The 24,013-nt window shown below is 37.4% G+C and overlaps 1 protein-coding gene across 3 annotated transcripts in view; it reads left to right on the top strand.

The window, feature by feature from the left end:
* The window catches only part of PDSS2 (decaprenyl diphosphate synthase subunit 2), a 224,411-nt gene that overhangs the window by 175,993 nt on the left and 24,405 nt on the right, over window positions 1-24,013 (top strand). For all 3 annotated transcript variants that reach the window (XM_069487798.1, XM_069487797.1, XM_069487796.1), the window contains 2 exons: window positions 7,517-7,690; window positions 8,649-8,780. In XM_069487798.1, the coding sequence (XP_069343899.1) occupies window positions 7,517-7,690; window positions 8,649-8,780 (306 nt within the window). The remainder of the gene's footprint in view (window positions 1-7,516; window positions 7,691-8,648; window positions 8,781-24,013) is intronic.

The following is a 24,013-nucleotide window of genomic DNA, read 5'->3' as shown; positions in this document are numbered from 1 at the left end:
CTCTCTACAAAAAAACTTAGCTGGGCCTGATGGCACACACCTGTAGTCCCAGCTACGCAGGAGTCAGAAGCAGTAGGATCAATTGAGCCCAGGAGTTTGAGGTTACAGTGAGCTATGATGATGCCACTGCACTCCAGCCTGGGCAACAGAACAAGACCCTGTCTCAAAAAAAAAAAAAAAAAAAATGTACAGGTTGCCAGCTTCATAATTTCCAAAACACTTCTCTTCTGATAATACAACAGGTAACAGTTTGACTTGGCAGGTTCTAGTTGGGGCTTTGACATCTTTATGGGCAAATTAGTTTGCCCTTGTTCTATGGCCGTGGACCAGACCTTTAGTCCTGAACAGCCACTGTTATAGATTCACTTTGGTCTCGTATTGAATAGATATATACAAAATCACCACCATTAGAAAAGCAACTCAAAGTACATGTCTCACAGACAATAAAGTAATGGAACAGTATATTATATCTGAGCAAAACCACCAGTGCCACTATCAAGGGCAAACATCACCTTGCAAACTTTAGGTTTTTTTCCCATGTTATTTGAACCAGGCTTACTTGAGCAAAAAGATCATGGGACAATGAGACCTACGTTTTTTTAAATTAATGTACTTCTGTCTGACAGTCATTTTATAAAATATTGTCATATATCACCTTTCTGAAGAAAAGGAAATCCTATCAAAAATAAATGTTAGCCAGGTGTGGTGGCCCACACCTGTAGACTTAGCTACTCAGGAGGCTAAAGTGAGAGTATTACTTCGGAGTCCAGGAGTTCGAGGCTGCAGTGAGCTATGAGCACACCACTGTACCCCCAGCCTGGGTGACAGAGTGAGACTCTGTCTCTAAAAAAAAAAAAAAAAAAAAAAGTTTAATGTTCACTGAATGTATCTTCCTTTTATGTTTAATAAATTATCAATAAAAACTGCACATATGTAAGTTGTTGCTGTAAGTATATCTAAATCTCATTTACTCTGACTACATTCATTCATTTCATACCAATTCTATATATCTGATATGTGAAGATACTGGTTTGGATGTGGTTATCATACTAGTTTCTTTTACAATTTACATTTTACATTAAATTTACAATTTACAGTAAAAATACAGTAAATTTACAATTTACAATTTTACAATTTACATTACATTTTCCTTTGTAATAGAGCATGCTCTCTTAGTATTAATACATACGTGGCAAGCTGATGGAAATGAATGGAGGGATTTTGTTTCATTAGTAACCAAGTTTACAATAGGTAATAACTTAATGTTCAGGGAATAAAATTTCTGATTAACTTAGGAACAGAATTATTAACTTATGGTCCAATTAACTTATGGCAGATTTCAAGGGACTATGAATTAATTGTTTCTTGGTTATCTGAATCTTCTAGTTTTTTTCCAGTGATCGTGTATTACTTGCATAATTTACAATGTAGAAATGATGAATAATAAAAGGTCTTAATCACAATAAGAAATATATAATGAATCATATTGAATCTTTGTTGACTGGAGATCTTGCAATTCTGAAATAGAACTATCTATACATTCTATATTTAGATATCTATATTTATATATTTATATCTATATATATAGATATATTTATACATTTTGTCCCTGGACTGTGTACTTCTTGAAGACAGCCTATTTATTAATCTTCATATCTATTAATATATTGTTTTGTAGAAAACCTGACCCATAATAGAACCTTAATAAATGCTTGTTGTATGAATAAATGAGGATGGTATACAAAAAGTTGAGAGTCATAAATTTTTTTTAATGTTAATTTAAGCATCTGAGACAAAGAAATATAAAATATCATACTCATCAGCCAGGCGCGGTGGCTCATGCCTATAATCCTAGCACTCTGGGAGGCCAAGACAGGAGAATTGCTTGAGCTCAGAAGTTCAAGACCAGCCTGACCAAGAGGGAGACCTGTCTCTTTATAAAAAAATATATATATATATCCTACTCATTAGCTTTTTTCTTTTCTTAACATATCATAAAATTCACCCATTTTAAGCCTACAATACAATGATTTTTAGTAACTTTGTTGAGCGATGCAACCATCACCATAAATCAATTTTAGAACATTTTCACACAAACCCCTGCTAAGGTCCCTCATACCCGTTTACAGTTCCCACCCCCAGCCCCAGGCAGTCACTAATCTACATTTCATAAAAATGGAATCATACAAAATGTGTGTTCTCTTGCGTCTGGCTTCCTTCACTTAGCATAATGTTTTTGAGGTTCACCCATGGAATAGCATGCGTGTGTCAGTAGTTCTTTCTTTCTGTTGCTGAATAGCATAGCAATGTATGGATATACCTACCAATAGCTTTAAAATTAAAGAAAAAACACAACCAACTACGTAATAAATATAATACATAACCATGATTCTATTTGTTTAGCAAACATTTGTTGAAACTTAAATATGGCCTAAGTGATTAAAAAATATAAAGGTGACTAAGACCAGGTCAGTGAAACAGATATGTAAGCCATCATACAATTCATAGAAAATTAAGTGCTATGTTGTAATATAAATAAGGGAGTGTTAGTCTAAAGAGGAAAATATTTGTGGGAGTATTTCCAAGGAAGTGACATTTGGACCGGATATGTTCAATTTCCTGGACAGGGAATGGGAGGAAACAATATTCGCTTTGAAGAGACTAGTATTTTAAAATTCACACAAATGTGAAAGTACATATTTTATTCAAGAAGCAGAAAGTTTTCCTATGTAGCTGAAATGAGGGCCTCAAAGGGGATATTTTGTGTAGGAGATGGGGCTAGAAGTATTGCTTGCTTCCAAAAAAGGGAAGGCCTTGAATGCTATGCCGTAGTTTATCTTGATTCTGTGGGCAGTAGAGAGGCATTAAAGGAGAATTATTTCAATTCGTTATTATGACCAGTTAGGAAGGTAAAGGAAAATGGAAAAGAGGGAGAGAGATACCAAAAGAAAGATAAAGGATTCAACAAATATTTATTGCACACCTAACACACTGTATTAGGTACTGATTCTTCAGCAAAGGATAAAACAAAGTCTTTGTTTTCATGGAGCTTATATTCTAGTAAAGGAGACAAACAATAAGCCAAATAAACAATAAACAAATAAATATGAGGGGTCCTGTAATATCCAGGAAAAAAGGTTTAAAGCAGTGTAAAGAGACAGGAAATGATGGGGGATGGAGGTAGACTGTTAAAGATGAGTTGAATTTTGAGCAGAGACCTGAAAGCAATGAAGAATCTAACTGTGCAAACATCCAGGGAGAGTGTGTGACAGAATAGCAAGTACAGAGAAGCCTTAAGGAGGAGATGCCGGGGATGTTTGAGAAACAGCCAGAGGCCATTGTGGTTCTGGCTCATGTTTTTAAAGAATCACCCTGGCAGCTGGGTCAACGATAGACTGTAACCTTTGTTGAAGTCAAATAAAATATATGGAGACGAATCTCTAAATATCACATTTTATTTGGGAAGAAAGAATTGTAATTTGGGGCATACAAGCAGACCAGGTGGCCTTTGGGATATTCGAAGAACAAAGAGAAGGTTTTAAGTTTTATAAAAAGAGAAATATTACGTGTTACTCTTTGAGAAAGTTCATTGGCACTAGTAAGGTTCTGGGAAGCTGGCGAGTTTTGATTGGTGAGTGATGGTAAAATTAGTTGCAAGCAGGCAGTTTCAGCAGCCAGACTTGCAGAGAATTGTGCTTTTGGAGCAATTTTATGTGTCCTGAGTGTTTTCCCCCCCTGGCTTCTTGTCTCTGTTTTAGTTGGGTGTGACAAGAATGATCTGATTTGTATGATCAGCTTTCACACCTTGTACAGATTTCATTTCACGTGTGTGTAGGTTTATCAGTGGGATTAATTCCTGGATGTGGGATTGTTGGGTCACAGGGCAAGTACATTTGTAATTTCGAGAGATGTGAAATTACAGCCAACTTCCACTTCCACCAGCCATATTTGAGAGGCCTATTTCTTCTCAGCCTTACCAACACCAAGAGGGACGTTTTAGGGAGGTAGGAATTCTTTTTATTGATCAGAAGCCACTATATCAAGATGTTGGCCAGGTTGTGTTCCTTCCAGAGGCTCTGGGGGAAAATTCATTTTCTTGCCTTTTCTGGTTTCCACCTTCATTCCTTGGCTCGTGTCCCCATCTGCCATCTTCAAATCCAGCAGCATAGCATCTTTCAGCCTCTGTCTCCTTCTGTCATTGTGTTTCCTTTTATAACTCTGACCCTGCCTCCCTCTCGTGAGGACCCTTGTGATTACATTGGGCCCACCCAGTTAATCTGGGATAATCCCCCTGGGGATTTCAAGATCCTGAATTTAAACACATCTGCAAAGTTCCTGTTGCCATGTGAGGTAACATTCACAGGTTCCAGGGATTAGGATCTGAACATCTTGCAGGAGGGTTGGCCATCATTAGCCTACCACAGCGAGATTTGCCATTTGTCTGTGATAGAAAATGCAAATTCTTTTCCTCATTGTCCTTTGTCTTCTACTTTTTTTTTTTATTATTTTTTTTTAGACAGAGTCTCATCCTGTTGCCCTGGCTAGAGTGCTGTGGCCTCAGCCTAGCTCACAGCAACCTCAAACTCCTGGGCTCAAGCAATCCTACTGCCTCAGCCTCCCGAGTAGCTGGGACTATAGGCATGCGCCACCATGCCCGGCCAATTTTTTCTATATATTTTAGTTGTCCAGGTAATTTCTTTCTATTTTTATAGTAGAGACGGGGTCTCACTCTTGCTCAGGCTGGTCTCGAACTCCCTAGCTCAAACAATCCTCCCACCTTGGCCTCCCAGAGTGCTAGGATTACAGGTGTGAGCCACTGCGCCCGGCCTTGTCCTTTGTCTTCTAACATTGGTTAGAAGGTTTTGTGGTTGTTCGTTTTGCTGGGTTTTTTTTTTTTTTTTTTTTTTCCCATTTAGAGTTTATCCTGGTAAATGATGTGAAATGAAGATCAGACTTTATTTTTTCCAGATAGTTATTTAGTTATACCAGCACCATTTACTGAAAAGTCCTAACTTTTTCCTAAAATGTAGTAAACTCCTATATATAGCTTGGGTGCTTTCTAGACTTTCTATTTTGTTCTGTAGTCTGTCTGTCAGCATTAAAAGTACGTATTTTTTTAAATTAGTGAGGTGTTAGGGTATGTTATAATGTCTGGTAGGGCTAGACAAAATTTGTTTTCAGTATCCGCCCCTCCCCCAACATGCTAATATGTGTTGCTTGTCTTTTTCAAGATTTTCCTGGCTGTTCTTGTTGTTTATTTTTTCCACGTAAACTTTAGTTTACCTGGTTTCAGGGGAAAAAAGGTGGTGTTAGTTTTATTGGAGTAACTTTATCAGGTTAGATCTTACTATCTTTAATATGATAGGTCTTTATATTCATTTAAGTTACTTTTGTTCCTTCTACAGTAGTTTTATCATTTTCTTCATATCAATTTTATAAATTTCTAAGTTTATTCCTAGATTTTTAATCTTTATTTTTATATACACAATAGAAGAAAATATCCTATTTATACTTTCTGATTAGTTTTTATATATGAAAGCTATAGTTAGTACATTTATTATCTTAATTATAAATTATTAATTGTAGACACTGCTACCTTACTGAATTATCTTCTTGTTTATAGTAGTTTTTTAGACGAATCTCTTGGTCTTCCCAGTATACAATTCTATCGTCTTCAAATAGTGATAAATTCTTCCTTTCTAGTTTTATACATCTGTCCTTCTCTTGTCTCTTCCATTACATTGTTAAATAGAAGCGGTGTTCTGTGCATCTCAATCTTACTCCTGACATTAGTGAGAAAAGCTCATGTTTTCTGATAAAGTATTTGCTGACTTTTGGGCTGATATACACACACACACACACACACACACACTCTCACATATACACCCCTATCATATTAAAGAAATACACATCAGTTCCTATTTTATTCAGGGTTTTTTTTCTCATCAAGAGTAAGAGTTGAGGCAGGGGGGATGGGGACTGTAGAAAAAAAGATTAGGAGTTGAATTTTGTCAAATGTCTCTTTAGTATATATGGAGAGATAATATGGTTTTTCTTAGGTTTGTTCATATGAAATATTAACCTTTCACATTTTAAAACACATTCTCAGTTTTCTGAAATTAAATGTTATAATTTATACCTAATGTTTTGTCAAGTAGGTCTTATATTTGTGCCCTGTTTCTCTCCTGTATGGCTTTTGTATCATTGCCCAATGCTATGTCGCATATTTGCAACTATTGCCGTAAGTGGGACTTTCTTTTTGCTCAGAGGCTTACTTAATAAAATTAAGATGATAATTTGATTTGATCAGTAGGCTGAAGATTCCCCTCAACACAGCGAAAGAGGTGGTGCTAAATCTGAGCTGATCTTTTTTTTAATGGTCCCTATTTAAGTTTTCTTAATATTTTTTATTTTGTTCTTAAATAAGGGTGAAAAGAGAAGGATTATGGGATGAGGGGCAAGAAGAAAAGTGTTTGGGTTAATTGATCCTTCTGGATGGGTTCTAGTTAGTTTTACATTTCAAAGAAACACCATAAAATGAACATTGTTTTATGTTTCCTTATTCCTGTCCTTAGAGAGCCCACAGTCTAGGACCCAGCTGTTCAGGGTTGAGCACTTGAACTATGGCTAGTGATGTGTTGTAAGTGTAAAATACACACTGATCTCATAAAAAGAATTTTAAATATCTCGTTAATAATTTTTATATTGATTACATGTTAAAATGATAATATTTGGGTATACTGAGATAGATAAAATGTCATAAAGATTAATTTCACCTGTTTTTACTTTTTCGATGTGACTACTAGAAAATTTTACATTGCACATTTGGCTTACATTATATTTCTATTGGCCAGGACTGGTCTAGTGATAGTAGTTATGTATATAGTTATAGATACTACAATGGTTTCCATAATTTAAAAAAGATGAAATTAAATAAGCTACAGTTACGTCCTCTCTTATGACCTTGTTTCTTATGAGAATAAACTTTGATGAAGACTGTAATAATCATTCTCCAGTATAATGGTTTACCTCCTCTCTGGTTTTTCTTTTTAACTGTTTATAAAACATGTCATTATGCCCTTGACATTTTCACATAAGTTAAACGCAATAGGCTTCTTGTGTTTTGAAATATCAGTACTCAAGAACTGATGTGAATAAAGAAGGGAGTTAGTTAAGAGGTCTAAGTTTCTACTTTTTGCCTTCTCCTATAGAATATATTTTAATAGAAGTTCCCTGGCTTAGAACAAAATTTGCTTTAACATTTCTTTCATGTCTTCTGAATCTTGTAGTCAGAAAAGAAATTTCTTTCACTTTTTCCCCATTACCCTAAAAAAGCAGTCTCCCCCACCTCCGTTCTTCTTAGGGAACTGAGGTTCATCATCTTTTAGTTCTATCTTGTTGCAATAGCCTGAGTATTTTTTGAATAGTTCATTTCTTACTGTTTTATTCTTCAAAAACAGAAACAATTATATTACCCCTAAAGCCTTTTTTATTTTGGCTTTTGTTACATTTTTAGGAAAATTATATCACAGATGATATTGGAATATCGACTTGGAAGGAGCAGACTTTTCTCTCCCATGGTGCCTTACTAGCAAAGAGCTGCCAAGCTGCAATGGAATTAGCAAAGCATGATGCTGAGGTTCAGGATATGGCATTTCGGTATGGGAAGCACATGGCCATAAGTCATAAGGTATTTGCACACCCTTTATCTTTTTCCAGTACTTAAATAGCTAAAATGATACGTGAGGAAACTTTTGCCATTTAATAAGCTGCTTTTATATCCTAAAAAGTGTTTATTGTGTGCTTAAAATCTATCAGTTATAGATGGTGGTTGTTATATAACGTGAACAGTATGATTGGAAGTACTGTGTAATTTTGACAGAAACCTATAGTTTGCTTACACCGTATTTGTGATGTTTGTTTTTTCTTGCCACCTGAAAGGGTTCTTGAGAGAACTCTTGCGAATTATTGAATAATATATAATATTGCCATTAACAGAATGGAAGAATATGTGTCATTTTTGTTACAGTTCCCTTATAGATCTTTATGTTAGACAAATTATGGAAAGTTAATAAAATTTAGAAATACACTGACCAAAATTAAAAGCTGTAAGTCTAATAACCAATTCTTTTGAATGGACATACAAATTAATTATTATTATGAATGAAGTATAAAATAACCAAACATTAGCTGTCATATTGTTGCTTCTATATATATGTCATTTAAAAATGGAATTTAATATATATTTTAAGTGTTACTTAAATAGCTCATAAGAGGGGGCAAATATATATATATATATACACATACACATATGTATAAAAAAACTTCAGATGAGTTTTTTGCATGTTTTATTTTATCTTAGTTTATTAAGTAATTATATTTATTAAATCTTTAAATTCTCACCTTTAACTTAAAAAGTAAAATAAAGGCCGCTGCCAAATGAAAAAGGAACATATTAGGGAAAAATAATTCTAAAGAATTGTAAAAGTTGTTAATTATCCAAAATGTTCTTTTGTTAAAATACATCTAAAAACTACATTCCTTAAGCTTCATTTCTCACTGCATTAACTAATGCTTTCTGAATATGGCTATAATGTACTAGTATATGTCCGTTTCACTAATTTAACTCTTTTAACTGCTCCTTCCAGATAAATTCTGACCTCCAGCCTTTTATTAAAGACAAGACCAGTGACTCCATGACTTTTAATCTAAACTCAGCTCCAGTAGTCTTGCATCAGGAGTTTCTTGGAAGAGATTTGTGGATTAAACAGATCAGAGAGGTAAAATGCAATGATTCCTATTTTAGGTACCATTAGTATTTTGTTGATTTTTAGAACATAATTCATATTTCATGATGGTTTGATGCTATAGATCAGCCATATATGAGCATATTCTTGTAACAGGTAAAATTCTTTCTTTATAATCCTCATTTTTAAGAGTGAAATATTAGTTAAAAGTTAAAGACTGCAGTACTGTGTTTTCTTATTATTTGAGTTCTTAGAATACTGCAACACAAAACTAGTGCCTGTGGTGAATGCTAATTAACTTAGATGATTTTTTTTTCTAAAGGCTTTCAAAAATTGGGCTATGGTAATAGCACCACCCTATAACTGACTGCAATTTCCCATCTGTGGACTCTAGCACAAGCTGCAGAATTCCAGGAGCTCCGTCTGTCAGCTCATAGGGTTATTTTAAAACAAACTTGGACCTTGAATACTTGCTCTGAGGCATTATCAAAGGAAAAATCATGGTGAAGTGGGAGGGGTAAAGGGGCTTGAATTGGGTAAATTTCCCATTTCACTGAGGGTGGCAGATGAGAAGGAACTTTTTTGGTTTTCTTTTAATTCAGAGAAAACTCTGAATTAAAAGAAAAGGTTCTTGCCTTTTTAATCCAAAACCTCAGGGAATTTAACTTCATGGTTGTAATTGGCTGGGTTAATCTGAGACTCCCAACAAGGGAAACCAGGCACAGCTAAGGGCAGGGGTAGCCACTGTACTTAAAGCAGAGAGCCTGAGTGCATATCTGCATCCAGAAAGGATTACCCAGCGGGCGCTGTGGCTCACACCTGTAGTCCCAGCTACTCGGGAGGCTGAGTTTCGGAGTTCAAGGCTGCAGGGAGCTATGATTATACCGCTGGACCTCTTCCCCTCTCCCAACCTCTTGCCTTACTGATCCTCAAAATGCTGGCAGCCAGCTTAAAATCACTCATATTCACCAGTTAGAAAACTGGAGAACTCCTTTCTAAGGAAATGTCAAACCCAGGAGAAAAGATATGCCGATGTGGGTGTTTGGGGCCCCCTAAGTAAACATACCATATCCTTGCGCAGTTCTACGGTGAGCCCACCAGTTGACAAGCCTCGGAGGATCCAAGTGCTCAGGTTATCCAGCTGCCTCGCTCTGAGGCAGAATAGGTCAAGAGGACATGAAAGAACAAGTCAAAAACAAACTGATGAAAAGGGAACTTAGAGGAAACAGATAATGCAAGGGAAAAAAGACATGTTCAGAAGCACTATAATTAATATACCTCAGGCCAAGCGCAGTGGCTCACACCTGTAATCCTAGCACTCTGCGAGGCCAAGGCAGGAGGGTCGCTTGAGGCCAGAAGTTTGAGACCAGCCCGAGCAAGAGCAAGTCACCATCTTTACAAAAAATAGAAAAATTAGCCGAGTGTGGTGGCACGCGCCTGTAATCCCAGCTTCTCGCGAGGCTGAGGCAGGAGGATTGCTTGAGCCCAGCAGTCTGAGGTTGCTGTGAGCTATGATGACACCATGCCATGTACTCTAGCTCTGGCAACAGAGCAAGACCCTATCTCCAAAAAGAAAAAAAAAAATTAATACTCAGCAGGATAAGATATTAAATCCATAATGTAAGAACAGGTGATACAGTATTAATAAAAAGGACAATTCAAGAATAAGAAATAAGAATTATGAAACATAAAAATATCACATAATTTTCTTTTAAATCAGAAGAGTGGAAGATACAAATGAAAAAAATCTCCCAGAAAATTGAACAAAAAGACAATAGAAAATAGAAGAGAAAAAAAATAAGAAAGTTAGAGGATTCTTTCAGGAAATCTTACATCTATTTAGAGTCCCAGGAAAAGGCAAGACACAGTGGCTAATGCCTATAATCCTAGCACTCTGGGAGGCCGAGGTGGGAGGATCGCTTGAGGTCAGGAGTTCGGGACCAGCCTGAGCAAGAGCGAGACCCTGTCTCTACTAAAAATGGAAAAATTAGCCAGGCGTGGTGGGGTGCACCTACAGGCTACTCGGGAAGCTGAGGCAGGAGGATTCCTTGAGCCCAGGAGGTTGCAGTGAGCCATGATGATGCCACTGTGCTCTAGCCCCACAATAGGGTAAAACCTTCTCTCAAAAAAAAAAAAAAAAAAAAAAGTCCCAGAAATAGAAAACTGAAAACAGAAGTAAGAAAATTAACAAAGATGTTTTTAGAAAGGAAAAAAAAAAAAAAAAGTTCTGAGAACTGAAGCACCTGAGTTTCCAAATTGAAATGTTGCCTTAATAATGAATTTTAAAATACCCACACCAAGTCACATCATTATCAAATTTTTAAACAATGGGGATAAAGAAGAGATCCTAATACTTCCAGGAAGGAAAAAGAAAACCTTCATACAGAGGATCAAGAATCAGCATGGCTTCTCAGTAGTGACACTAAAATTTTTGAGACAATGGAATAATACCTTGAAAATTCAAAGAGAAAATTATTTCCAACTTAGAATTATATCCCAGCCATATCATTACCAAGTATGATATTAAATAGAGACAATTTCAAACAGATATACAAGGTGTCATAAAACTTATGTTCCAAGCACCTTCTTTTAGGAAGCAGGTGATGAATCCATCAAGGCACAGTAATAACTGGAGAAGAGCTTTCTCTTAGGATCCAGGAGCTAGGGGATCAGACATAGGCACGAGGTGATGAGAATTCCAAGGGCAATGTGAAGAAAAGAATAAGAAACAAGAACAGGGCCGGGCGCAGTGGCTCACGCCTGTAATCCTAGCACTCTGGGAGGCCGAGGTGGGCAGATCCTTTGAGCTCAGGAGTTCGAGACCAGCCTGAGCAAGAGCGAGACCCCATCTCTACTAAAAATAGAAAGAAATTATATGGACAGCTAAAAATATATATAGAAAAAATTAGCCGGGCATGGTGGTGCATGCCTGTAGTCCCAGCTACTCGGGAGGCTGAGACAGGAGGATCCCTTGAGCTCAGGAGTTTGAGGTTGCTGTGAGCTAGGCTGACGCCACGGTACTCACTCTAGCCCGGGCAACAGAGTGAGACTCTGTCTCAAAAAAAAAAAAGAAAGAAAGAAACAAGAACAATAATGCCAACAATAATAGCACTTAATATGTGCCAAGCACTATTCTAATGAGAAATCTGAGCCACTGAGGAATTAACTAGCTTGACCACAGTCACACAGCTGGCAAGTGGTGAAGCCAGTATTCAAACCCCGGCAGCCAGCTTCAGGACCCACGTCCTTAAGTAGCATGCTACCCTGTCATCCTAGCAAATTCTAGGCTGATGGCTATGCATCCAGGCAGCACTGGGACAAGAGGACAGAGATCTCTAGGAGGAATATTTCCAAGGAAAGAAATGGAACTGATAAATCACCTAATATGCTTGACCATATTGAAAATTCAGGGACAAATTAATTATAGGTACATAAAGTAAATATTCCCAGTTATTACTGCTGCATAACAAATTACCCCAAAATGTAGCTGCTTAAACTAACCGTTTTATTATGTTCACAGATTCTGTGGGTCAGAAATTTGTACAGGGCACAGTGGGGATAACTTGTCTCTCCGTGCTCCATGATGTCCGGGGCCTCAGCTGGAAAACCCCATATGCTAGAGGTGACTCAGTGATTCTGGGGACTGGAATCATCTGGAGGCATCTTCACGCACACCTGGCACCTAGGCTGAGGTGTCTAGAAGACCAGGCTGCCGACCAACCAGAGTGTTTATTCATAACTGCTCCATTTAGCTTGGCTTCCTCACAGCATGGCAGCCTCAGAACAGTCGGACTTCTAAAGACAGGTGTGTGCCAAACAAGACAGGTTGCATCTTTCCTCAGTTGTCACAGTGTCCTTTCCATAGTTTCCTATCAAAACACTCACAGGCCTGTCCAGATCAAGGGAAGGGATCATAGACCTCACCTCTGCATGACAAGAGTATCAAAAGAATTTGAGGGCCATGTTTTAAAACAGCCACACTAAACATGTGGAATAAAAGGAGGCAGTTATTAGCTGTGATGAAAAAATTAAAGATGTGTAAGAAAGAAAATGTAATCATAATATCCCACATGACTTAGAGAATAATATTAATATAGCATAAAAATATAAATACTGAATATTGATTTAATCAAAAAATGCAATTGAGTGCGAAGAGGGTAAAGAAAAGGAATGTGTTTGGTCATATAAAAGATCTAAATTTTCTTTTTATGTAGCATCAATAGAGAATGTCTAAAATTTATTTTTTTATTTTTTGTTTTTTTAATTTTTAAATATTTTTAGTTGTCCAGCTAATTTCTTTCTATTTTTAGTAGAGATGGGGTCTTGCTCTTGCTCAGGCCGGTCTCGAACTCCCGAGCTCGGCCTCCCAGAGTGCTAGGATTACGGGCGTGAGCCACCACACCCGGCCAAGCATGTCTAAAATTTAAAAATCAAGAAAGAGTAATATGTGAAAGTAAATAGAGAAGCAGCTAAAGAAAGGGACATGAGACACATGGAGTCTGGAGAGTGCTAAGTTGTTTTGTTTGTCTAGTACTATTTGACTTTTTAAATACTATCTTATTCACTTTTATTTTAAAACTTTTAGCTTAAAAATTGATATACTTTTCTATAGGAATTCCACATCTAGGACTTTATCCTAAGAAAAATATCAGAGATACGGGCAAAGACTTACATATTAAAATGTGTACTAAAATACCAATTACAAAAGGAAGAAAGTGAAAATTGGCCCATTTAAAAATAAGAAAAAGGTTAAATGAAATATGGTACAATGAAATATCACACAACTATCAAATATTATATCACTGGGGTGTAAGTGTGTGTTTTTGACAGCTGCACTGAAAATATATATACAGATGGTGTTAGTAGCTCTAATTGGGTTACATTAGAATACATTGCAGATTTACATTTTGGTTGAAAAGATCCAGCTGAATATGTTAGATGGAAGCTACCAGCTCTCCCTTGGATATTCAAATATATAGGTATATACAGGAGTAGCATAGATACGAATTTTGCAGAAGCTTCACAGAAAAGGGACAAATTTAACTCTTATGCGTCTTTGTAAACATACAAAGTTATAAATGTAGACAAGTAAAGAGTTGTAAATGAACAGTCCTGCATTTCCTAAACAGCTGGCAAAATGTCCCAAATTGTTATCCCCAACTTGATTTTTAGATTCAAAGGGATATTCCTTCCTTTGCCTTAGACAGTAACAAGTAAATCAAATAGACCTTGTCTGAAGGTCAGCAAACCCTGAGACGATGTCCTTGAGCAGATGATGTCCCACCCTCCCACCTGAATCCCTGCAGTCATTTCTAAATCATCATCTTTCAGGAATGTCTCCTAGTCTATTGCTCACCGCACCCTGTGAAGGCGCTTTGGCTGGCTTCGCTGACTGGGCCCTTCTCCCCACATCTGCATATCTGAGTCACAAAGGGAATTACTGCTAAAGTAAATAAGAAATAAGTTAGTTTATTGATAGGCAGGGGACAACATTCTTCAGATTAAAGACTTTTTACTAGAGTTTATTTTAATCTTTTAAATTGTAATGTACATGTCTATATAAAGCTCTATAAGATAATGATGTTGTTCTGTGAATGCCTCCTAGTCAGAGATAGGGAACACAATTTGCATAACACCTGAGAGGGACATTCCTCCCTAAATCTCATGGAGGTTGCTTGTTAATCCTGAAATTATTTCTAGTTCTCTTGCTAATTTTTTCATGTTACCTACTCTCCTGGATACTTTCCTCCACCCTCCACCCCACCCCCAGTTTTGAATTTGTTTGCAAGATCCTTAAGGATAAATGGCAAATTTGCCTTTAAATTACCCATAGTACCTGGCACAGTGGCTTACTTGGAGTAGTTATCCAATTCATATTTGTCAAAAAACGTGTGTGGTGTAGTCTTCACAGGGTAAGGCTATTTGGTGACAGTCCTGTTTTGGTAAATATTAATAGAAAGAATTAAGTTGGTACAGCGGAAATGGCCCATGGAGGACCAGGATTTAGAAGGCCTAGATTCTAATTTGGGCTCTGCCAGCATCCGTGTAACCTTAATCACATTCTCTCATATCATTATTATTATTATTTTCTGTAAAATGATGGCATTGAACTAGATCATTTCTGAGGTCCCTTTCAGCTCTCAAATAAATGTAAGAAATAGGTCTCTTAGGCAAGAGATGCATTATAAGAAATATATATCTATTAGAAACTTATACAAGTTTTGACACTGAGAAATAGAAAAATCTTGCTTCTTATGATGGAAGTCACCTATGATTTCTTACTTCCCCATTTAAAATTACTTCCCTGCTCTGCCCAGACAGGTTTGTGTCCTGTCTACCCATTTGATTTCCTGCTTGGAGATAGTGAAAATTATTCACTAGACAAGGAAGCAAGGAGATCACAGACTTAATGCCTGTTCACCATCATTGTGAAGTTAGAAGGAAGAACAACACCTCTGAGATTTTTCATATTGGGCTCTGCTACCTCTTCTCTGGCTCCCCCTCCCCACCAAAAAAAAATCTTGAGATTAGATAGTCCTCTTCCATCACAATCATGGGCTCCTGGGTACATGCACAAGGGTCAGTTAAGAGCACCAGGCCAGACTGGAAACAGCTGAAAAATATTTGTTGAGCATTGTCTCCAAACTAAATTCTACAGATCCTTCCTACCTTAATTTTAAATTTAAATTTGTAGCTGCTGAAAAATAATGATCAGGAAGAAATACTGTTAGTGAATGGGTGATTCACCCTGGGGAGGTGAAGTCATTACTCAGTTATCATTTTGATTCCTAATAAAAGAAAGTAGAATCCTTCAGAGAACCACAGAGCTCTGACTCTCTCAGGGAGTCCAGGGGCTATTGCAGGTCAGCAAGCTTTATTTTTAATGATCCTTCTAGTTTTCTGCTGCCATTATAAGTCACCTGAAGAAATAAGAATTATGATTATATTTTCTTGGCTATTCCTGAAAGTACTGAAATGTCACTTGGGCTTGTGACATTCTGACACTGTCATAACCAGCCATAAAATACCTTAAGTGTACTACAAATTACCATTGCTAAACTATAACTCACTTGTCCCTAGATATCCTACTATTCCTTATTCAAAGAGTAAAACAATGACTGCTAGGCAAGGCTAGTGTACGTGAAGATAACATGCATATTCTTAAACAAAAGAGGAAATGCATATTCAGAGTTCTCATTAGTACCACATGTGATAATCTTCTAGTTATTTAAGGTACGTTGAGTCGTTTCAAAAGGAATAATACTAATATCATCCTCTACCATAGAATGTGTACATTTTGAAAGGACTTTTGAAAGTACTTTATGTGTGACCACAATGACCAATGTGACTATGATAGGACCCTAGATACCTCCTAAATTAAAAGATTTCTTAAGGTTTTCTATTGCACTTAAGGAAACAAAGTACTTAACTACAGGAGATGTAGCAATAAATTGCCTAAAGGTTGTCTATGGCTTAATAGAGAAGGGGTAAGATAAATACATAAATATAAGGAATACTGTAATTAATGCCATTTGGGGAGCTCAGAGGAAAGAATTCACGTTCAGTTGGGAAAGCCAAGAAAGGGTTTATGAAGTAGGCAATATGTGAGATAGTCCTTGAAGGAGAAGATCTTGATAAGTAAAGATGGGAACAGAGGGGTTTCCTGGACAAAGGAAGCCAGGAAAAAGTGATACATGTGGGCAGGCATGCAGTGTATTCAAAGAAAAAAAAGCATTATAGTCTAAACGGGATGTGAAAAACATATGGCAGTATAAGGGACAGATGAAGAATTGCTCTGAAATAGTAGGTAATATAGTAGGTAATATATAAAAGACCTTGTTTTCAAATAAAAATATGTACATGAATGTTCAGATCAGCACTATTCATAGTAACCAAAAGGTAGAAATGACCTAATGTCCGTCAACTGATGAATGGATGAACAAAATGTGGTCTGTCCATACAATGGAATGTTATTCAGCCATAAAAAGGAATGAAGTATTGACACATGCTGCAACAGGGATGACCCTTGAAAACACTATGCTAAGTGAAAGAAGCCAGATATAAAAGGCCATATATTATATGATTCCATGTATATGAAATATGCAGAATAGGTAAATCCATAGAGACAGAAAACAAATTGGTGGTTGCCAGGGGCTCAGGGAGGGGAAAATGGGGAGTGACTTTAAGGGCACAGGTTTCCTTCTGGGTGATAAAAATGTTCAGAACTTGATAGTGGTGATGGCTGGCACAACATTGTGAATGTACTAAATGCCACTGAATTGTACCCTTTAAAATGGTTAAAATTATGAATTTTATGTGATGTGAATTTTACCTGATTTTTTTTTTTTTAAAAAAAAAAGACTTTGGGATGTTTGCCTATGGAAAATGAACTTGATGCAGAGGTCATGAAGCAGACATTGAAAGTTTTTGAGTCAGGCGGTGTCGAGGTCTGGACTGTGTCTGAAGTAGGAAAAGTTGGCCATGCTGTATAGGATGAGAGTAGCAAGGAGACATTAGAGGCAAGAAGATCAGTTAAGAAGTTTTTGGAAACCTATTGATAAATCCAGGAGAAAAGTCCCAATCACAGTGTTGGCAATGAACATGGGAAGGTAAGATTAGGTGTAAAACTCATTTCAGAGAGAAAATGCGTTCAGACTTGAAAATTGATATAATAGGGAGAAGCTGGCAGTTGTGGCCTGGGGAGGGGCAGTCAGAGGCTAAAAAAAGGATTTTGAACTTGGATAACAGGAAAAGTGTGTCATTAATAGAAGTAGAAAAGTTAAGCAGAAAAACTGGTTTAAGTTTGGCTTTCAATAGTGTGAGTTTGAGGTACACCATCAAAGTTGATGGCCATCACCTCGGTACCTTGCTGCTGCAGGAAACAAGTCAATTCTACTAGTAGCCAGATTTCCTTACTCATGGCCTTTCTGAGATCTGGGTAGATTCTTTTTCATGGTCAAACTATGCAATTTAAAATTTCATGACTCTTCCAGATTCCAAGCAAGCATAGCAAGAAAAACAGGTTGCAAAAGAATAACAAGACCTCTGAGCAGAGAGAGATTTGTTACATAGATAATGCAAACTCCTCTCCTTTTTAAAATCAGGCACCATAGTCTTCTGCATCTGTCTGTTGCTTCCTCTTCTCTCAATGAACCAAATGAAGAGAATAGGAGAAAGTTAATTCTCTGGACATCCATATTTGCCTCTGAAAGTTGATTAGCTTTCCCAGGTGAAAGAGGTGGTAAAATCAGGTACCCAATCCAGTTCTGAATGGTGTTAACTTCCTTGCAGACACCTTCTGTGCTCTCTTATTAGTAGGCAAGAATGATGGAGATAGCAAAAAAAAAAAAAAAAAAAAAAGACCTACTCTATTCTTTTATATTCTGGTACCTTTCCAGCTCTGTAACTAGAAAGCCCAGCAACACAAGGCCCGCTTCTACAAAACCAACACCCAGTGGGCTGCTCCAAGTTCAGGGCTAGCAGATCTAGTAGATTTCTGATATATGAACTTTTTTTTTGTTATCCCCATACGCTATACCCAAACTGTCCTGGGATGAGGATAAAGATATCCTTCCTCCCTTCCTCTGTCCACCCAAAAGCCTCCTTTTTATATATAAGTTAAGCTACCTCTAAATACCAGTGTATATACACAGAGAGTTTGTTTTTAGGAAGGCCTGTTTTCACTAAAGGAGCCAATGATATTTAAAGGCAGAAGACCTTTATTTTTAAAAAGTGATTATTTTTACAGCCACCAATGTAATCTTTTATGTAGACAAGGATCATCAGTGGATGATCAGTTAAAATAATCGGATGAATGGTTAGTAGAGAACTGAATATACACATGAATTCAAAGCACCCTTCAGATTACTTATTAAATACATAGGGAAACAGTGAACAAACTTAGTTCATCAATAATGGGATAGATTGATATTGTGTGACTACTAATGTAATAGAGAAATATGCAGCATCACCTATGTAATTGTCTTGCCAAAAATGTTTAACCTGAATTTAATCATGAGAAAAAAATCAGACAAATCCAGAACAAATGGGACATTCTGCAGGGCAAATGACCTGGGCTCTTAAAAATGCCAATATTATGAAAGACAAAAAGGGTGGTGGTATAGGGGCTGTTGTAGATTAGAAGGGATTAGCTGGGTGTGGTGGCTCACGCCTGTAATCCTAGCACTTTGGGAGACTGAGACAGGATTGCTTGAGGCCAGGTGTTCAAGACTAGCCTGAGAAACATAGCAAGACCCTGGCTCTACAAAAATTTAAAAATTAGTTGGGTATGTTCGTTCACCCCTGTAGTACCAGCTATTCAGGAGATTGAGGCAGGAGGATTGCTTAAGCCCAGGAGTTTGAGGCTGCAGTGAGCCAGGATGACACCATTGCACTTCAGCCTGGGTGACAGCAAGACTCTGGGGGGGGATTAAAAAAACATATCCAAAGGTAATGTATGCTTTTTAATTTGTTCTTGGATTGAGATCAAACAGCTCTAAAGGACACTATTGGTTAAACTTTGAAAATTTGAATATGAACTATATTTTAAATAATATTATAGTAAATGTCAAACTTACTGCGTGTGATAATACGCAGTATTAGCACGTTGTGGTTAGGTAGGAGAATGTCATTGTCCTCGGGGATAAATGCTGAAGTATTTAAGGATGAACATCATGATGTTTACAACTTACTCTCAAATAGTGAAGGGTCATTGAGAGAAAGAGGGGAAGCAGAGGTGGTTAGATGTTCGCAATTGGTGAATCTAGGTGGAGGGCAAATGAGTGGTCATTGTATTCTTTCAACTAAAAAGTTTGTGGAGGGAGGGTAGTTAAAAAGAAGGTAGTTTAAAAAGAAAATCTTTTAAAATGACTGTTATTTCAAAATATAGCTGGTAACATTTGGGAAGAATAACCTGATAAATAGAGATGATTAGTCTCTAACAATTTCTGGACTCCCTGCTGTGGAATATTAGTTTTCTGCTTTTAGAAAAAGGTGTCCCCATATCCAGCTTTCAAGTCCAGATAGCAGTAGTTAGAAATTGGAAACAGTTCATTTATGTCATCCAATCCTTCTTTGTTACCTCACTTATAAAAAAGCGTTTGTTTCTTAAAGTAAAAGACCACATTGTACATCCATTACTTACCAACAGGGAATCTATCTGCCTTTGGTCTGCAGAGACTGGTATATAAACCTTTGGAATTAATCCCTTTGTGCATCCTCTCAATCAGAGTGCTGGCTTTTGTAGAGAATATTGTTTTACGGCGCTCACCGTAGCTGTCTGAGGAGGCCTCCAGTGTCATGAGCACAGGCACACTATCTTGTCTGTTTTCACATTTTTAAAAGATAAAACAAGGTTCAAACCACACATTCTCTGTGAACTGCTAAAGACTGGGAAAATTTGCTTTCTTTTTTCATGACCTGGATTGACAAGAAGCACACCTACAGGAGGCAAAAAGATGAGTGAATCCCTTTTAAAGACCCCAGTAATGAAGCCCTCAGGGAATTGCCTTGTGTGGTAGAATTTACAGTGGCTTCTGGAGACGAACAGTGTGGCAGGAAGAGGTTCAGGACTTTCGACTACTGAAATACAGACTGCATTTATTTTATATCAGCCTATTTTGGGCCCCTGTGAGAAAGTTATTTTAATAGTATCTTGCTTTGCTAGAAATATACATGACAAGTGGCAGATGTCAGAAAAAGGGGGGAAAGCTACACTACTCAGTTCTCCTTGAGACTCACAGAGTTTATATAGTTGTTCTCTTTTAGCCTTTGAAGTAAACACTGATGCATATGGAAGCATAGATTGAAAAGGACATTAGACATTGGCCAGATCAGTGATTCTCAAATGAATCAGAGTCTCAGGAATAGGATACTGAGAATCTGCATTTTTCACAAGCTACCCAGGTAATTCTAATACAGCTAGTCTAGCATTTGGGAACTTCTGGTCTGGTGAGTACTCGCTTACTTTACAGATAAGGGGATAAGGGCCCATATAAAAATTTAAAAATTATTTGAGGTATTAACCAATAAAGTACTAGAAACCATATTTTCTGGCTCCTATCCATCCATCTTCCCAGGAGGTCACAGTGCCTCTTGGAGTGGACACAATTAAGATCTTAGGCCACTTGCTTTCGTCAGTAGACAAGGCCTTAGCACCTGAGGCTTTGAGGTGTGCATCTTGAAATCTCTGTGGAGGCGTCCTAACTTCCATTCTGGGCTTTTCTGATTTCAACACACTGCTCTCAAGGTTGAAGTACTTAATTACATTAAAGCTACTAGATCATTCTTCTCTGTTCTGTCCTTTTGTTGTTCAATTTTTGTGAAGTCTTTGAATTTATTTTCTATACATGGAAGCTTAGATTCCCTTCCTTAGTCTACTTAGAAGGTATATGAGAAAGTGACAATATGACATTTTTCATTATGGGTAAAAATTATTTGTAAGACATCAGCTAATGGCTCCACATTACCTATATACCAGCTCTGAACCAAAACATCTGGCTTTCCTAGAACTAGGAGTGAGTAAAATGAATTTTGCTTTATAAGTTTCCTGAACAGATAGTACATAACCAATACATATTAAGAAAAAGTCTTCATCCATCCATTCATTCATTCAGACACTGATACAGACATAGCATACACTTGTGAATAAGAGAAAAGGTTTCCCTCTGTCATGGAGCTTAAGTACTAGATGGAGATGGTATGTGAAACCTGTCTAAAACAATAATCGTGCAACATCCTTGAATATAAACTCTATGAAGGCAGAAATTTTGATCTGTTCATTCCGTGTAGTAGGTGCTCAATGAACATTTGTTGAATAAATGAGCAACCATCAGGTATAATAGAAACTATAGCCCCTCCCAAATTAATTACTTTACAAAAAGAATAAGAATAGGGTAGTGTTTAATGAGAAATATTACTTGTATAGGGAACTAAATCATCACTTGCATTTGTCTCTAACTTGCTATGTTTTTATAAGCTTTAAAGCTTTTTGTGAAAAAAGTTTATGTTAGAATGTCTACTCTCTGAAGTGGTTGCTGAGATGAAAAAGTGAAAATTAGTAGAACAAAAAAACAAAAAAAAGAAAATAGAATGTCTACTCTCAGGTATGTACATGGCATATGTATATATTATATCGGCTGGAAATACATATATAATGTATATTATATACCTGTAAAGTTTAAATATTTAGCATATTTGTTTCCTAAAAATAAATGATACTTTTATGTATAAGTTAAAGCAATCAAGGGTAAAATGGTTTCACAGAAATATTTGTTGTAGGCCAGACATGGTAGCTCATGCCTATAATCCTAGCCTTCTGGGAGGCTGAGGTGGGAGGATAGATTGAAGAGGTCAGGAGTTCAAGACCAGCCTCAGCAAGATTGAGACTCCCATCTCTACTAAAAACAGAAAGAAATTAGCTGGACAACTAAAAGTAGGAAAAATTAACCAGGCGTGGTAGTGCACGCCTGTAGTCCCAGCTACTCAGGAGGCGGAGGCAGGAGGCAGGAGGATCACCTGAGCCCAGGAGTTTGAGGTTGCTGTGAGCTGGGCTGATGCCACAGCATTCTAGCCCAGGCAACAGAGTGAGACTCTGTCTCAGGAAAAAAAATAAATAAATAAAGGACTTTCTCACTTTAAAAAGAGGCAATGAAAAAGAGGAAAAAAAACAAAAAAAGAAATATTTGTTGTAATACAACAAAAAGGACATTCAAGTTGGGTATGGTGGCTCACACCTGTAATCCCAGTACTTTGGGAGGCCGAGGCAAGAGGATTGCTTGAGGGCAGGAGTTCAAGGCAGCAGTAAGCTATGATTGCACCCCTGTACTCTAGCCTGGCCGACAGAGCAAGACCCTGTCTTTAAAAAAAAAAAAAAAAAGACATTCAGGCATTTATGTGAGCTCTATATCAATAGTTATAATCTGCTCAGGTTGTAATGGCTGTGGTAATCACGCTGTCATTTTATGTAGGCTTCTACTCTCTCAGCTTTCAAAACATTTCAGAGCCGATGTGTGCAGATATAGATAATATATATGGTGTTTCTCTGCCATCATCCCCAGCATTATATCTCTAGCGGGTGAAAGGGTAGTGGCCAAGCTAGGAAGACAAAATCAGAGAGTTTGAGGTTTGAAAATAGCTTGCAATTAAGCATGAGTACTTCAAATTACTAGAATTCTCTAAGATGATTAGTCTACACACCAACTATTTGATGGGAAAAATGGTTTTATAATAATTTGTGATAGGGCTACTCTAGATGTCCCTACCTGTGAACAGCATTATGTTCACTTTTCGTACCGGAGAAACTGCTGTTGAATTTTTTTTGAGACAAACTGGGAAGTGGCTCAATACATCTCAAAGAAAAAGTCCACCCAAAGTCATTGTCAATTATAGTTTCTCCACAGTTCACCTTCCAATTTTAAGATACAAAAGTTTCTCAATTTCTAACTTTCAACAAATGCCACTTTCCACACTTTTAACGTGTCCTGTGTGTTAAACACTGAAAGATGAGAATGTTGAAAGAGCGAGACTGAAGAGGAGCTGGTTAGAACAGAAACAAAATTTTTTTTTTTTTTTTTTTTTTTTGTTGAGACAGAGTCTCACTTTGTTGCCCAGGCTAGAGTGAGTGCCGTGGCGTCAGCTTAGCTCACAGCAACCTCAGACTCCTGGGCTTAAGCGATCCTACTGCCTCAGCCTCCCAAGTAGCTGGGACTACAGGCATGCGCCACTATGCCCGGCTAATTTTTTCTATATAGATTTTTAGTTGTCCATATAATGTCTTTCTATTTTTAGTAGAGACGGGGTCTCGCTCAGGCTGGTCTCGAACTCCTGACCTTGAGCAATCCACCCGCCTCGGCCTCCCAGAGTGCTAGGATTACAGGCGTGAGCCACCGCGCCCGGCCCAGAAACAAAATTGATAGTGAGAAAATGGCAAATGTGTGTTGGGATTGAGTTGTGACCGTAGGAAAAATTCTATAGGACTCCCAGTTTGTGGATCATTTGAAAAGTGCTGCACCTGAGCAATCAATAGTAATCAGCAAGTGACAAGGAAAAGGATGGATGATGGAAAAAGTGGAAAATTTGTGACCACGAGATCAGCCTCAATGTCAGATGTCTATTAACCTAAAACGAATTCAAGAGTCAGCTGGGACCAGGCGAGGTGGCTCAAACCTGTAATCCCAGCATTTTGGGAGACCGAGGCAGGAGGATTGCTCAAGCCCAGGAATTGGAGACCAGCCTGGGCAACATAGCAAGACCTCATCCCTACAAAA

Source organism: Eulemur rufifrons, chromosome 15 (assembly GCF_041146395.1).
Source record: "Eulemur rufifrons isolate Redbay chromosome 15, OSU_ERuf_1, whole genome shotgun sequence".
Lineage (NCBI taxonomy): Eukaryota > Metazoa > Chordata > Mammalia > Primates > Lemuridae > Eulemur > Eulemur rufifrons.
Note: the sequence above shows the minus strand (reverse complement) of the source record. Positions and strands in the feature narration are given on the sequence as shown.